At 35.5% G+C, this 13,777-nt stretch overlaps 1 protein-coding gene across 2 annotated transcripts in view; it reads left to right on the forward strand.

The window, feature by feature from the left end:
* LOC131061246 (peptidyl-prolyl cis-trans isomerase FKBP16-3, chloroplastic) overlaps positions 1-13,777 on the forward strand; it is a 283,352-nt gene that overhangs the window by 162,089 nt on the left and 107,486 nt on the right. For both annotated transcript variants that reach the window (XM_057995165.2, XM_057995808.2), the window contains exon 4: positions 3,601-3,650. In XM_057995165.2, coding sequence (XP_057851148.1) covers positions 3,601-3,650 — 50 coding nt within the window. The remainder of the gene's footprint in view (positions 1-3,600; positions 3,651-13,777) is intronic.

The following is a 13,777-nucleotide window of genomic DNA, read 5'->3' on the forward strand; positions in this document are numbered from 1 at the left end:
TTCAATAGTTCCTTCAACCTTCGGTTATAAGCCCAGACACTTTCACTTTTTCCCTATTTGGTATTGTAAATCTCAGCTACAATTTCATTGTCGTCATGCAGGAGTTTGAATTCCTCATGGAAGGCCCTCTTCAAATTGTTCCATGATGTTTTATGCTGGGCATCAAGGTCCATATACCAATCAATTGCAATCCCCCGGAGGGTGGTCGGGAACGCCTTCAACCGGTAATCTTGGTCGTCTTGGCCGTTTGCCTCCCAGATGGTTATGCATGTTTTGCAGTGCCGTACAGGGTCCTCCGACCTGTCTCCCATGAATCTTGGAAGCTTCTGTCTCTCTGGGGTATTCTGATTGAGTGCCATTATTTTTCGCGGGGAAGGTACTCTGCCTTGCCTAGAGGTTTTTATGTGCCGCTTGGAAGGTATTATATGTCACCTGCAAGGTACTGTACGCGTTTGATTGGATCAGACCGTTCTACTCTGTCCACGAGCTTTCTACGCATCCACCCGCAGCCTTCGCGCCTTGGTCACCCTCACTCCTAGACTCCCTCCTTCCCAGGGTTTCTAGGTCTGGCCCCCTTATTTTTGATTGTTCCACGAGGGACAAATTTCCAATTCGATATAGGTTATTCTCAAAAAGTTTGGCGACCTCACCTTGCAGGTCCTGTACAACCTCTTCGTCGCGGTCAGATTGCTTTGACGGATTACTCTCGGATTGAGTTTCGGATTCTTCACTCGACATCGAGCGAGCGGCCTGGTCGGCGAGATCTTCCTCCACTACGTCCGACAGTGGTAGGTTGCTTGCAACCTCTACCAACTGGTTCCACATATGCAGTTTCTACCTGTCCCGACTACGGCTCTGACTCACGCTTCGTCTTTTGCTCTACCTTTCCGGATTCTCCGGGCCTTCAGCAATCTCCCTCAGCCGACGTCTCCGTTCGTTTTGTTCTCTGATACGTAGAGATCTCTGTACCGACCCCTCGCCTATCTCTCCGTTGGTACCAGTATGTTGTCGGTCTTTATTGGGATGTAGGGGTATTAATTGCCAGGGGTACGATGTCTACTCGTGTCCCTCTCTTCCTCTTCCCTACTATGTCGTTCTTCATACCGCTGCAGGATTTGCTGCCAACGACATTCACGGTTGGTTTCTTCCCGCTAGTCTTGAAGTTCAATTAAATTTCGTGCCAACAGCCTCGGAAGACTCCTGAGAAGATCAAAGACAGGTGTGTTGACCATGAGCTCACCACGTACCGTGCCTTCAGTAATTGCTATCTCCCAAGCCTCCCTCTGCACCTACTGCATGACAGAAACCTCCCACGGGTCTACCAAGTCCTCTGTCAATTGATTCTCTTACGCTTCTGCCTTGGACACTTCTTCGTGTGTATCACTGTCATTAACGATCAATTGTTGATCGAATGGTTGGCCCATTAGTGCCTACTGCCTGCCGCCATATTGATCTCTGGAATTCGAACTGGCAACGGCGCCAAAATGTTTACTCTCGACGGTGAGTTGTTCAAGTTCATGGAATAAATAGTAAATGCACATAGAACATATAACCAACGACTACAACTATATTCAGAACATGAATTTAAGTAACGGTCACAACAATATGGCAGAAAGATGTATCCTTTATTGCATTCCAAAATGTTTAGTATGTGATCATTACTACCGCTAGGTTCCCTTACATGACAATATATACTGTTGGCGGTTGGCGGAGGTACCAACCGTCATAACGGACATGAGAATCATACGGCCGACTCAATACAAAATTATTATAAAACCCATAACTAAAGTATTATTCATTTCTACGCCTAACAACATTCAATTTATTAGTGAAAGAAGACTTGCTAGTTGTATTTGGAAATTATGTAAAAAGTTTTTTGTGGTGACCATTTATGAAACCATGTCAAAGCAACATTGAATGCAAACTGTTTCACAAAATTTCCATGGTAGTTTAATGAAGAATGCTATGAATTTTTATTGGATTTATGATTCTGAATTCTTGTAGTAGAAATTCTCAGCATTTGTATTCAGAAATACTCCATATTGAGGTACATGCAAAGTGTTTGACAAAATGCTTGCAGAGCAAAAATTGCAAGTTCTAATCAAAATTTGCTGGGAGGGTTATTAACACTCACTAGTTTAAGGTGGCCGAGTTTTTAGCAAGTTGTGGCAGCAAAACTTGGTGAGTTTTTGCATTCAACTCGTTAGACACAGAATGGTTAACCCAATGCAGCAAAAAATATACCAAAAACAAAACATAAACATTGAAAAACATGATTTTTTGTCATTTGAGTTTTCTTGTGCGGATTCGAGTGAAAATAAATGGTTTATTTCCTTTTAAAAAATTATAAAAATGGCATACAATATGGAGGTCTATGTGGTTCCACAGGTCTTGATTTGGGTTAGGTGGTAGGGACTCCATCCATCAACCTCACCCTATATTGCAACAGCGAACATGCCAGGGATGCTGCTCCCATACCCTTGTGAGCGGTGTTACCTCTTGATTCTGTTGGTGGTGCTGCCCCCAAAACCCCACCAAACTCATTTGATACATTTTGTGGCTGTATTTAAGATAAATTCATGTTTTTTTTAGAATCATATTTTTTAAGTTGTTGATTTTTGCCGAGTCAGATAATTGTGGTCTTGAGTTAGTTCGTGAACTATGTGATGAAGTATACAACAATACAAATATATCAGTCTAGTTGTCAAAATAGAGAAAGGAAAAGTGGAATGGGGTATCACAAGAACTCGTTTGCTCAAATTTATGAAAATTTCTTGCTCATTTTTCTGATATAATATACATTTAAAATAAATCATATCATTCAACTAAAAAGTTACCAAGAACAAAAATTCTAGCAAGAATCTACAGCCAAATTAATTTGAATCAGGCATTTAGCTGGATGGTAGTAATTGAACTACAAATATAGGTAGAACTGATGTGGAAGTAAAACCTTATCAAGTGGTGTTCCACTGTATTTTTGTTGAAGCTTGTTATTTCATATTTCAATAACCATAAAACATACAAGAATATCTAAGCAATGTTAGTACCAGTGTAGAGGAGGTTGGTTAGACATCATCAACCTATGAATTAGTCTTGAAAGCCTTTCTTGTCTTACAAGCATTGTCAGTGTGGGATAAATTCGCACACTTAAACATATTGTTTTCATTTTCCCAAACTTTGTTTTTAGATTTCAAGGTTATTTTAGCCCTTTCCAAAGTTAGTCTTTCTTTGATGTAAATAGCTTGAGGCATTTGTTTTTATTCAAATAATCTAACCACTTCTCAAACCTTGTAAAATATTCTCCACAGGAGGTCATATATTGAGCTTTTTGACTTAATATTGTCGGTTTGAGATAAACTCACATGCTCAACCCTACTGTTTCCTTCTTCTCAAACTTGTTTTTTAATTTTAATAATTTTGTAGCCATTTCCATCTAATCCTTCTTTGACATAAATAGTTTGAGGCATTTGTTCTTATTTCTCAAATCCTTGTAAAATAATTCTTATAGAAGGTTGTATGGTGAGCTTTGGGACACAATATTGTAATATGTCAACTAGATATTCTGCTATATATTTATGCAATTTTAATTTTTCATCACAGGTGGCAGCAAATTATGTAGCAATGGTTCCATCTGGACAAGTTTTTGACAGGTACCAGATGGTTGATACTATTTTGTCGCTTATTTTTTATCTATATGCATCTTGAACATTATAGAAATAAATTGACATTAAAGGCCTTGTTTATAGGAACATTATTTGACAGGAAAAACAGTCAGAGGAATCATTGAAAGTAATTGAACAGCTGTGAAGTTTGCCTTAAGAAATATGTAAATAACTGTTTTTGGGTGTAGATTGGACATTTCCATTGTTAGAAAATTTAAATGTGTATCTCTGATATGTAAAAGAATCTACACGTTACTTCTCTATTGGAATGGCTCAAAATGATACATCATGATCAATTTTCAGTTGAAAAACTCAGACATGGCAATGACTTGGTTGGCCCAAAAATTTTAAAATCTTTGAACTCATCAAAAAACTCGGGAAAAAATCTGTAATAACCCGGAAAATTTATCAAACTCTTGAAAACATATTATTTCTTAAAATATTCTTAGAAAACACACACTTGCAGCTTCAGTTCACAGTGGAAGTGGAAATGGTGAATATTGAGTGGTCTCTGTCTGATCCATTGGGACTTTAATTTCTGGAACTTATTCACAGATTAAATTGGACATAGGTCATCACCATGCATTAAAAAAATACTAGTGAAAGTCAAGTTTATATAATAGAAAACCAAACCAAAAAAACTTAAAATAAGATACTAATGAAACAAAACCAAAATAAAAAATACTTAAATCTCTAAAATAAAATAGAAACAAAAAACTTCATTGCAGAATCTAAAACAATTAAACCAGTAGTATACATTTCATAAAAACAAATTAGATTAAATTATTATCGAATTGTTTTAAATAATTATAATGTTCTACAAAGATAGTATATTAAGCTAAAATATTACAACTAATTAAGTGCAGTGGATACAAGAAACTCAAACCAAAAGATTAGGACTGTGAAATTGAATTTATAATATTTTAATTTTTCTTGATTAAATGAAAGAAAACAAGACTAGAAAATAAGAATATAGCATATATAAAGGATATAAAGCCCGTATTAACATCTTATCTTAGCTGGCAATTGCCCTAGCAAAATCCTGAAATCGATAATAAAAATAATTATCCACATTTCTGCAACTCTTGATATCATATTCCATCTCATGTTTAAAGAAAAGAACGACTCTATCATTCTGAAGGTAGCTTCCTGTTGTAGGAAAAACAAATTAAAACAAATCAAGTTTTCGAAAACCTGTCTTATGTTTTCTTTTGGTGATTTTTTCCGATTTTTGCCCTAGAAATGGATGCGAGTTTAATCCAAAACTCATCTGCAAGTTTTGCTGCGAGTGACTTGCAACCATACCTGCTTGAGTGACTTGCGGCCATGTCTTCTAGAGTGATTCATGGCCATGTATGGCTCGTGAGTACTCGCGAGTTAGGCAATTCTTCCGTGAGTTTTGCAACTTTGGTTAAGACTGAGAGAACGTAGGATGTGATACAACATAGATACATTTGTATAATAGTATTATACACATTATTTACATTAACAAAAAATAAAAAGTAAAAGTTAGGGAAATCTTGGTCAAATCTATAATTTACAACTCAGCTTGTAGGTTTCCCCATAAGTAAGATGGGTTAGATGGGGGTAAGAGTAAAAAACAGATGATCCTATTACAGAACTATATGGCTAGTCATCATGAATCCATATGTCCACCTAGATCAGTTATCTGAAAGCAGCAATCCCACTATAACCCATGATAATATAACAGCATATGTTAGAAGCTATGGGTTACGTGCTGGGACAGTTTTTAGTTAGGTGATTCAAACCGACAAGGCAAAATTGCTCAAGTCAGACATTTAAGATGGTAATGAGCTGCCACATCGTTTGAGGAAGGAAATTTAGTCTTCTTATTTTTTATTAGAGTATTAACTAATTGTAAATCATGGTTATAAAGAGGGAGGGATAAGGTAGTATTGGATCAAAGCCCATACACATCACCATATCAAGCGTGTAAAGTTGATTCACTCTTCTATTCTGGGTGAGGATTATTTTAAATTTCAAAGGAATATGATTCCAAATTGGATAAAGGGGTGGGACAAGTTTCTTAATCATGCCCTAAAGTCTCTATAGCTTTGTAATTTGTATAAATATTATTCATTCACTACAGTTCTACTATTGGTTCAATTTTGTGTTGTTTGATAGTTTGCCCATCTACTTTTGAGACTTTGTTTAGTTGAGAAGCATGGATAACAAGGAGATAAAATTAGAGCCAACATTACTAATATACATCTTGCAAGGGATCTTGTTAGTGATAAGGAAGAGATAATTAGAATTGGTGGTGCAATGAATAGTATTAACAATAATCCTCTAGGAAATTCTAGCACATAGAGGTGGTGTGTGAACTCTCATAACGATGCTAAGATTGTTGTCAATACTGTATTAGAATTGTGGTGAAAATCTGTATATGGTTGAACTTGACATGACTTGGTAAGTCACTAATTGTGTTCCAGAGGCAGTCAAAGAAAATTGTGAGTGTAAAAGGAATTCTTTTTAGGTGGATTGAGATTGAATTTGCAAAATGATGAAGTTCTTGGTGAGAAGTATGATTGTATCTGTGTTCTCCATGCCTGTGGGGCATACCTACTGGTGCGTTACATTTACAAACCAATTCACCATTGATGATGGGCATATGATATATCCTTTCTTTTGTAATTGTCTTTTGCTACATGATTGTTCTTTCATTTTTGTGTTTTAATTTCTAGAAAATTGGTGATAGTAGCTTATGTTGTTCCTATTGATACCAAAAATATACCATATATGTGCTTTATCTAGGAGGGTTTCATTGGTTAGAATACACATCTATGAAGATCATATTTCATGACCAAAATTTTTTGATTCAGCAAAATCCCATACAACTTAAAAAATATTTTATTTTTTGAAAAAAACATAAATTTTATCCAAAAATAGAAACAAAATGTATCAAATGAGTTTGGTGGAGGTTTGGGGCAATGCCCCTAGTGGAGTTTGGAGGTAGCGCTCCTAGTAGGGTTGAGGAGATAGCACCCAAATGAAGACCTTCCACACAGAGTTTCATGATAGAAACCATTTGCATAATTTTTAAAAAGGAAAAAAAAATCATGTATATTCACTTTAATTAACGCAAGCATACTCAAATGACAAAAAATTGTATATTCCAATATTTATGTGACGTAGGGGCATCAGGAGCCTCATAAGCATGCATTATATCACTTTTTGGTTTTAGTGTGTTTAGGTGTTTTGGGTCTAATAAGGTCATTTAAGACCATTTGGGATCATTTTGATCCATTTTGGAAGGTTTGAGACCAAGATGTTGGAAATTGTAAAAGTTGCACAAAAAATGTTAATGTTGCTCAAAAAGTTGTCAAGCAACTTTGTTAAAAAGTGTCAAAATAGTGTTTTGTTAAAAAAATAATCAAAAGATGGTTGAGAACAGTTCAAATTGATGGTAAATGTATAAATGTACCCTTCCAACTTGAATTTGGGGTTGAAGAAGTTTGAATGAAAGAGATACATCATTTTTCACTACTTTTTCCTTGTAATTTTTGTGAAATCTCACTGTAATTTACATTGTACAGACTGGTACAGATTGATATTGGCCTGAAACCAATTGGAAAAGTTGGAAATGTTGTTATCTTTCAAATTATTTTTGTTTGATTGATTTTCATTATGTTTTGTGAAAGTTATGATCAAATTAGTGATTGCTATTTCCAGATTTTTACTGTTTTACAGAAAGAAACTTGCTTGGTACGTTTTGTACGACCTGATATGGTCAAGGGCAGGCATGTGGATGATGTATCTATGAAATATAGAATTTTTGGTTTTCATTTGGAGTCATTTCATTGAGTTCTGCAAAAGTTAGAGCATTTTTGGTGAAAACGGTCCCAAACCTTGCCTAGGGTTTCCAGCAAGAAAGAAAAATTCATATCTTTTGATTGAACCCTTAAAAATTAATATAACTTGTTGAAAACCTTCTTTGCATTGCTGCCCAGGTTTCCACCAAAGGAAATTAAAAAATTTGATCATATGTGTGAGTTATGCAAGATTGTTTGTTTTATGTTGTGGGAAGACTGTGAAAAAGCCTAGGTGATTGAGTGTTTGATGAAATAATACACTGTTATGAATTGTCCAATAGGAGCAATGGTTTGTGGACCTTCAAATGACTTGGTAAAGGGCTTGGCAAGCCATCATTGGCATAAGATTGATCACAATAAATGAATATGCATCTATTAGGCTTAAGGAGTAATGTGCCTAGAATGATGAACTAGGCTTGAATGTGTGGATCCATTGTGATAGGACTTGATTATTGTCTTCCTCTGCATCATTATGACACATTTTTGGTGTGTTAGATTACTTGTTCCTTGTCCAATGATGTTTTTCATAGTGGCTTGCTAGGTTTGAAGATTGTGACTTGCCAATAACTTGGCCAACAAGGATAGTAAGTTTTTATTAGGAGTACTTGGCCTGCGAAAAATCTTGAGCATTGGATGAGTTTGTTATGATTAGGATACATTGAAATGTGCTCATTATTGTTGGAATGTTTGTCATTGATGTCAAGAAGATATTCATTATCTTTGATGAATGAATGAGATTAATAGACAACTGAATATGGTCATTGATGTCAAGGGAAGTTCTTGATGATCTCAAAAAAGATCTATGTCAAAGAAATCATAAAAAGCCGTAGGCCACTAACCGATGAACAGGTTGATAGCATACAAGATCAAGCATACCATGGTAATGCAGTGATACGACGTAGAGATCAAAGAAGCAATAATGACAGTTAAAAGGACAGCATTTATTATAAAAGATTCAATATTATAAAATAATCAATGTATAATATATTGCAGCATAAGAGTTTTTAAAAGACAATAAGACAACAGTGAACTTCTACGTAGAAGAAGAGATATTGATCCTACAAGACAGCATTCATCTAAAGGATCAAGAGAGATATTAATCCTACAAGGCAATGATTAAAAGATGGTGCAGCGAATCATTAAAACAATGAATAACATTTCATATAAGTAGGAGATAAGATCATTAACAAGTTGAACATTGTTAACAGAAATTAATGATAAAGACAAATGTATTAATGAACAAATAGCAGCGATGTGATTATAACAATGCACTACAGCGATTCTTAGCAAATTAGAAGATATTTTAACCAATAAAAAGGTGGCTCAATTATGTCTATAAGAAGACGAATTATGCAGAAGATCCAATTATGAACAATGATCCATGTAATATGCAGCAGTGAATCATTACTGACACACAGCAATGCATGGATGTATTCAAACTTCTGTTTGAACAATCAAATAGCAAGCAAGGAAATAATGCAGCGATCTAATAGTATAAGACAAGGTTGACTCCCATATAGAAAACATTGAATTGGTTAATAAGGACGATTAATCATATGATAGCTGACTTCATCATAATCCATTATGGTTGACTTATTGCGTGCAGCGACTAATGAAGTCAAAGGTCGACTAAATTCAAATATGGTTGATTAATATCTTTTTTATGCAGCCATTTGAATAAACTAGTGAATGACAGATTAATGAAAGATCAATGACCAAGTTAATAATATGTGTTATGTGGATAAACAACAATTATCTTTAAAGAAGTTTTTGAAGTAATCAAGTGTTTAGAGGACACTAATACTGACATAAGGAAGCACTACCCTTGACATTGATTCAAAAGAGTTTAAAAGCGATGATTATTAACATGCTGCTATTTGATTCTCTTGTGGTGCAATTTCCTTAATCAATGTTTGATACAGCAATAAAAAGTCGTTTGAGTTGATTTCATAATACACTTGATATCACTTTGTTTAGTATTAACAAAGTTAAAAGGCAGGTTTGTTAGATATGAAAAATGTGAATACCCTACAGCAAACTATAATGAAGAATAGTTGATATGATTTCACAAAGAAAGTGTGACTTCCTTGATGAGGCGCTTGACATTGTATTAGCATTGTTTGGTTATCAAGATTAGTTGTGAATAGGACGTATCACTTATGAATAGGCGTGTCTTTCAAAGTAATCACACTCTTTGCAAGGTATAGAAAGAGATGGTAAATGGGGATACAAGTAGTGTCTAAAAAATGAGTTAATAGCATCTACACAGCAGATTAGAGGATTGAAAAGAAGCAGATATATAAGGCATAGATGTGTGGTGAGAAGTGTGAATGAAGGATGTGTTCCTCAATATAATGTAGATTTGATAAGAAGAACATGAAAAGATAAGATTGCGAGTTTGATGAGAAGGATAAAGGAGTTTCATAGCAGATTTATATAAGGAGTTTGAGATCATATTCATGGCAGATTTATGATCAAGTTATAGCAGATTTGAGAAGGAGCTTATGACAGTTTGGGGAAGTGATCTATAGCGGACTTGTGAAAAATAGGATCATCCATCATCCGTTAAAAGGTGGAATTTGAATGAGGGGTTGGTGCCTCTAGTGGGTTGATACCTACAATTTTGTAAAAGAGTTTCTTGTTATAAGGAAGCTATTTTGCTATGGTTTTCTTCCGTAAGGGTTTCCACGTATATATCTTGTGTTCTATTTGTTTTCATAATAATTAGATCTCATGTGAATGCTAGTATGCAATGAATATGTTTTGAGATAAAGTTATATGCTTATAAAATTAAGCTGAAAAAGTAAAAGTTTGCTATATTGATTCACCCCTCCCACTCCTCCACTCTTAGCTTAATCGTGTTCTCAACAATTATATGATAAAGTTAAAGTTGATGTAATGTACTAATATGTGTGAAGTATGCTAGGTGTCATAGAAGATAAAAGAAGCATGGTGATGTGAAACAACATGTCACTTAAAGAATGTTTCCTCACATAGAAGTGGGCTTAGCATACGATTTTAGTAGAGTATTGTACAAGCTAAGTGTATGTGGGTACCCCTTCATCCAAATGGGGTTTGAGCCCATTTGGGTGATGGAGGCCAGATGTAATAATTTAGATCTACATGAATAAAGAATCTTTTTGTATGTATATGTTCCTTTTGCTGTTATATCATGATTGACTCCATTAATGGAGTTTACTCACCTAGTGTTAGAAGTAGAAATTTGTTTAAATGGCTTTAACTAGGTGGGAACTTCGCTTTCTTATGCATTTTAGGTGAATTGTCATTAACTGGGGTTCCTCTATTAATAGCTGACATGCTGGTGTATGTGTCTCTAGGTTCTTGAGAATTCCTTATGTTACATATTATAGTTCAAGTGCAATCCCAAGGGGTGGTAAAATGTGTTAACAATGCTTCTTGTGTTATTGAGCTATTATGTATCTTTTTGCATGACGAAGAGGTTGCACTTTCAAATGGATGATAGTGTTTGTTGTCAAAATTTTGTAGGATTCTTAGTTTAACCATCAAATTTTGTCATTTTAGATGCCCTTTGTTTTTGAAGTTTGAAATTTGACTTGCTAAGCCATGAATTCCTCTTTTATTTTCTGAATATATAATATAATAATTATTAACCTAAAAATAAGGTAGTGTTGACGTGTATTTTGTACACCATCATACACAGAATAAAATACCTAAGGGTATCTTATCCTCTCTTGAGAAAATAGTCTCTAACTGCTGAAGATTCGCATAAAGGATCAGTTAGGTAGACTCCAAGGTTCTTTTAGTAGGGTCTCTACGTGTGGATAAGCTCCAGTGGTATGATGTGATTTGCTGGAATCACAAGGGGACTTACATTGAACTTCCGATCTGCTTTGCTGGACACAGGCTCTTACTAACTTAGATTAAAAAAAAATGGAAAAAAGGATGGAGGGCGAAGAGAGGATCTATTCCTAATACTAAGAATGTAGGAGCAATGATTTGATTTTTGATGAAACTCTAACTAGGTCTTGTTTTGACATCAATGGAACATCTACACAAGACTAGTGCGATCTTCTATGGGAAGCTTTATGATGTTCAAATCATCACCGCAGGCATAGATACCATCCAAGTTGATGCATATCAATGAAGAGGCGACAAATTGAAATTGAGCTTAGGTTGAACTATTCCAGTTGACTACACAAGGCAAGTCTGCAATCAACAAACTGCTAGTAGTATGGATATACGAATTTCACCATCAATCAAGCACATTTCCTCCATTCATCTAATTATCTACCATCTAAGATTGAAGACTTCAACAAGAAACCATGCAAATTGCAAGAAAACGACATATTTCACCATTACTTCAATGAAAATGGAGTTTGTTTACAATCAATGGCAACAATTTCTTGCCTTGTCCTCCTATTCTACTCTCTAACTACTTTCAACTATTTACAACTCTCTCTCTAATTATTGCTAAAATTCCCCTTTACAAATGAAATGCCTGGGCTTATATAGTGCCCACAATACAATTTGATGGCTTAGATCAATTCAAGATCAATGGCCAAGATTCAACGATGAAAACCCTAATTAGGGTTTGTTACAACCATTACATAACATTTAATGCTTGACCAATGACAAAATTGTATTGCTTGGACACATGTCCCTTTTAGAAAAATCGACCAATGGATAGCCGGGGTAGGTACATCGGAGTTTGTGCCACCTTCCATGAGTTAAGTACATTGAATCTGGACATGCTGAGGTGGACTACACTGACTGGAGAAATGATGACTAGGACGCCACCTTTACTCAATTTGGTAGCGTTGAGAAGTTATCTTTGATTAACTCATCTAAAATTATTTGCTTCTTCAACGAGCCCTTGTCCTAACTCCATGTGTCCTTGATGTGCAGGATGATGATGTACCTCGCCTTGGAATGTTGGATTGAAAGAGGTTGCCCATGTCCTTGCTTGATCGTCCCGGCGAAGACCGTCCTTGATCCGGCTTGATTTTCCTTGATGAGATCTCCATTTGATGCCTACACAACATTTCAAAATTAGTAACATGATTTTGCAATACATAACATAAATTAGAGAGCAAAATTTTAGGAAACTTAAAGATAAGTCCTTTATTAATCATTTCCTAAAAAAGATTGAGCTAAGGATTCAAAATTTCAAAATTTCAAAATTTAAGCTACAACGATCAACGCTCAAAATCAAAACAATAAATCCATATCGCCATACCTCTTTGAGAGCTTAACTCTAAAATGCAAAATAAAGGAATTCGCCCAGGCAAAATTTGAAATTCGATAGTCTTGATGTGATCTTCAAAAGAACGTTCCTCTTATCAACTTCGCCACCCTTCAAGCCTTGGACGTGATCTCCTCTTCAAGTTAGCAATTTCGCCATCTTTGATATGTCCTTGACGTGATCTCCAATGCCTTGGACAAGTTCGCACTTCCTTGGATAGTACTAACGCCTTCCTTTGGATATAAATTCGCACCTCCTTGAACACAACTTCGCACTTCTCCCTTTGTCTTCCTTAAATCGCACTTGAGATGATAAAAATGATAATGTGAAAATAAAAATCTTTCACCTCCCTTATATAAGCGCCTCTCATCATTCACCCTAAGGCCGACTTTTGTGAAATAAAGCAATTTTAAACGATTTTTAATTAAATAATAAAGGCCGACCTCCCTATCTAAGCGCTCCTCTTGATTTTTATTAATTAATAAATAATTAATTAAATGCCTTTATCATTTAAATTGACAAATTCGATTTTTACAAGGCAAAATAATTAATTAACATTAAGCGCAATACTTAAATGCTATTTTTAATAAAATATCGATTTTGTTAGCATTTAAATAAATTAAAAAATGTGTTTTAAGCGCCAAAATGAAAAAGTGAGAAGATACGTACCTCATCGCCCTGGTCCCTGACTGGGGGACAGGAGCGAACTGGGAGTCTTAGTGCAAATCTTTCAATGTGACGACCTTTGTAACTTGTTGCTTGATGGAAATGCCTTGAGACGTCCTTGCCACCTTGTTCTTCGCCTTGGAGTGGTTTTGAACTTGAAGAAAAGGCAACATACTTATTGTATCGCCTTGGTCCCTTGGAGAGGGACAGGAGCGATTTTGCTCTTGTGGTCTTCATTTCACTTTTGCTAGCTTCCAAATTTATATTCAACGGGTTCGTAATGCGTCCTTCCATTCATTCATGCCTTGAGATCGGTTGAAATTTGGCGAGAAAATCATCTACAACAAAAATCGCTCTGGTCCCTTCCTGAGGGACAGGAGCAAACTTAAGCA

This window comes from Cryptomeria japonica, chromosome 3, assembly GCF_030272615.1.
Source record: "Cryptomeria japonica chromosome 3, Sugi_1.0, whole genome shotgun sequence".
In the NCBI taxonomy this organism is placed as follows: Eukaryota; Viridiplantae; Streptophyta; class Pinopsida; order Cupressales; family Cupressaceae; genus Cryptomeria; species Cryptomeria japonica.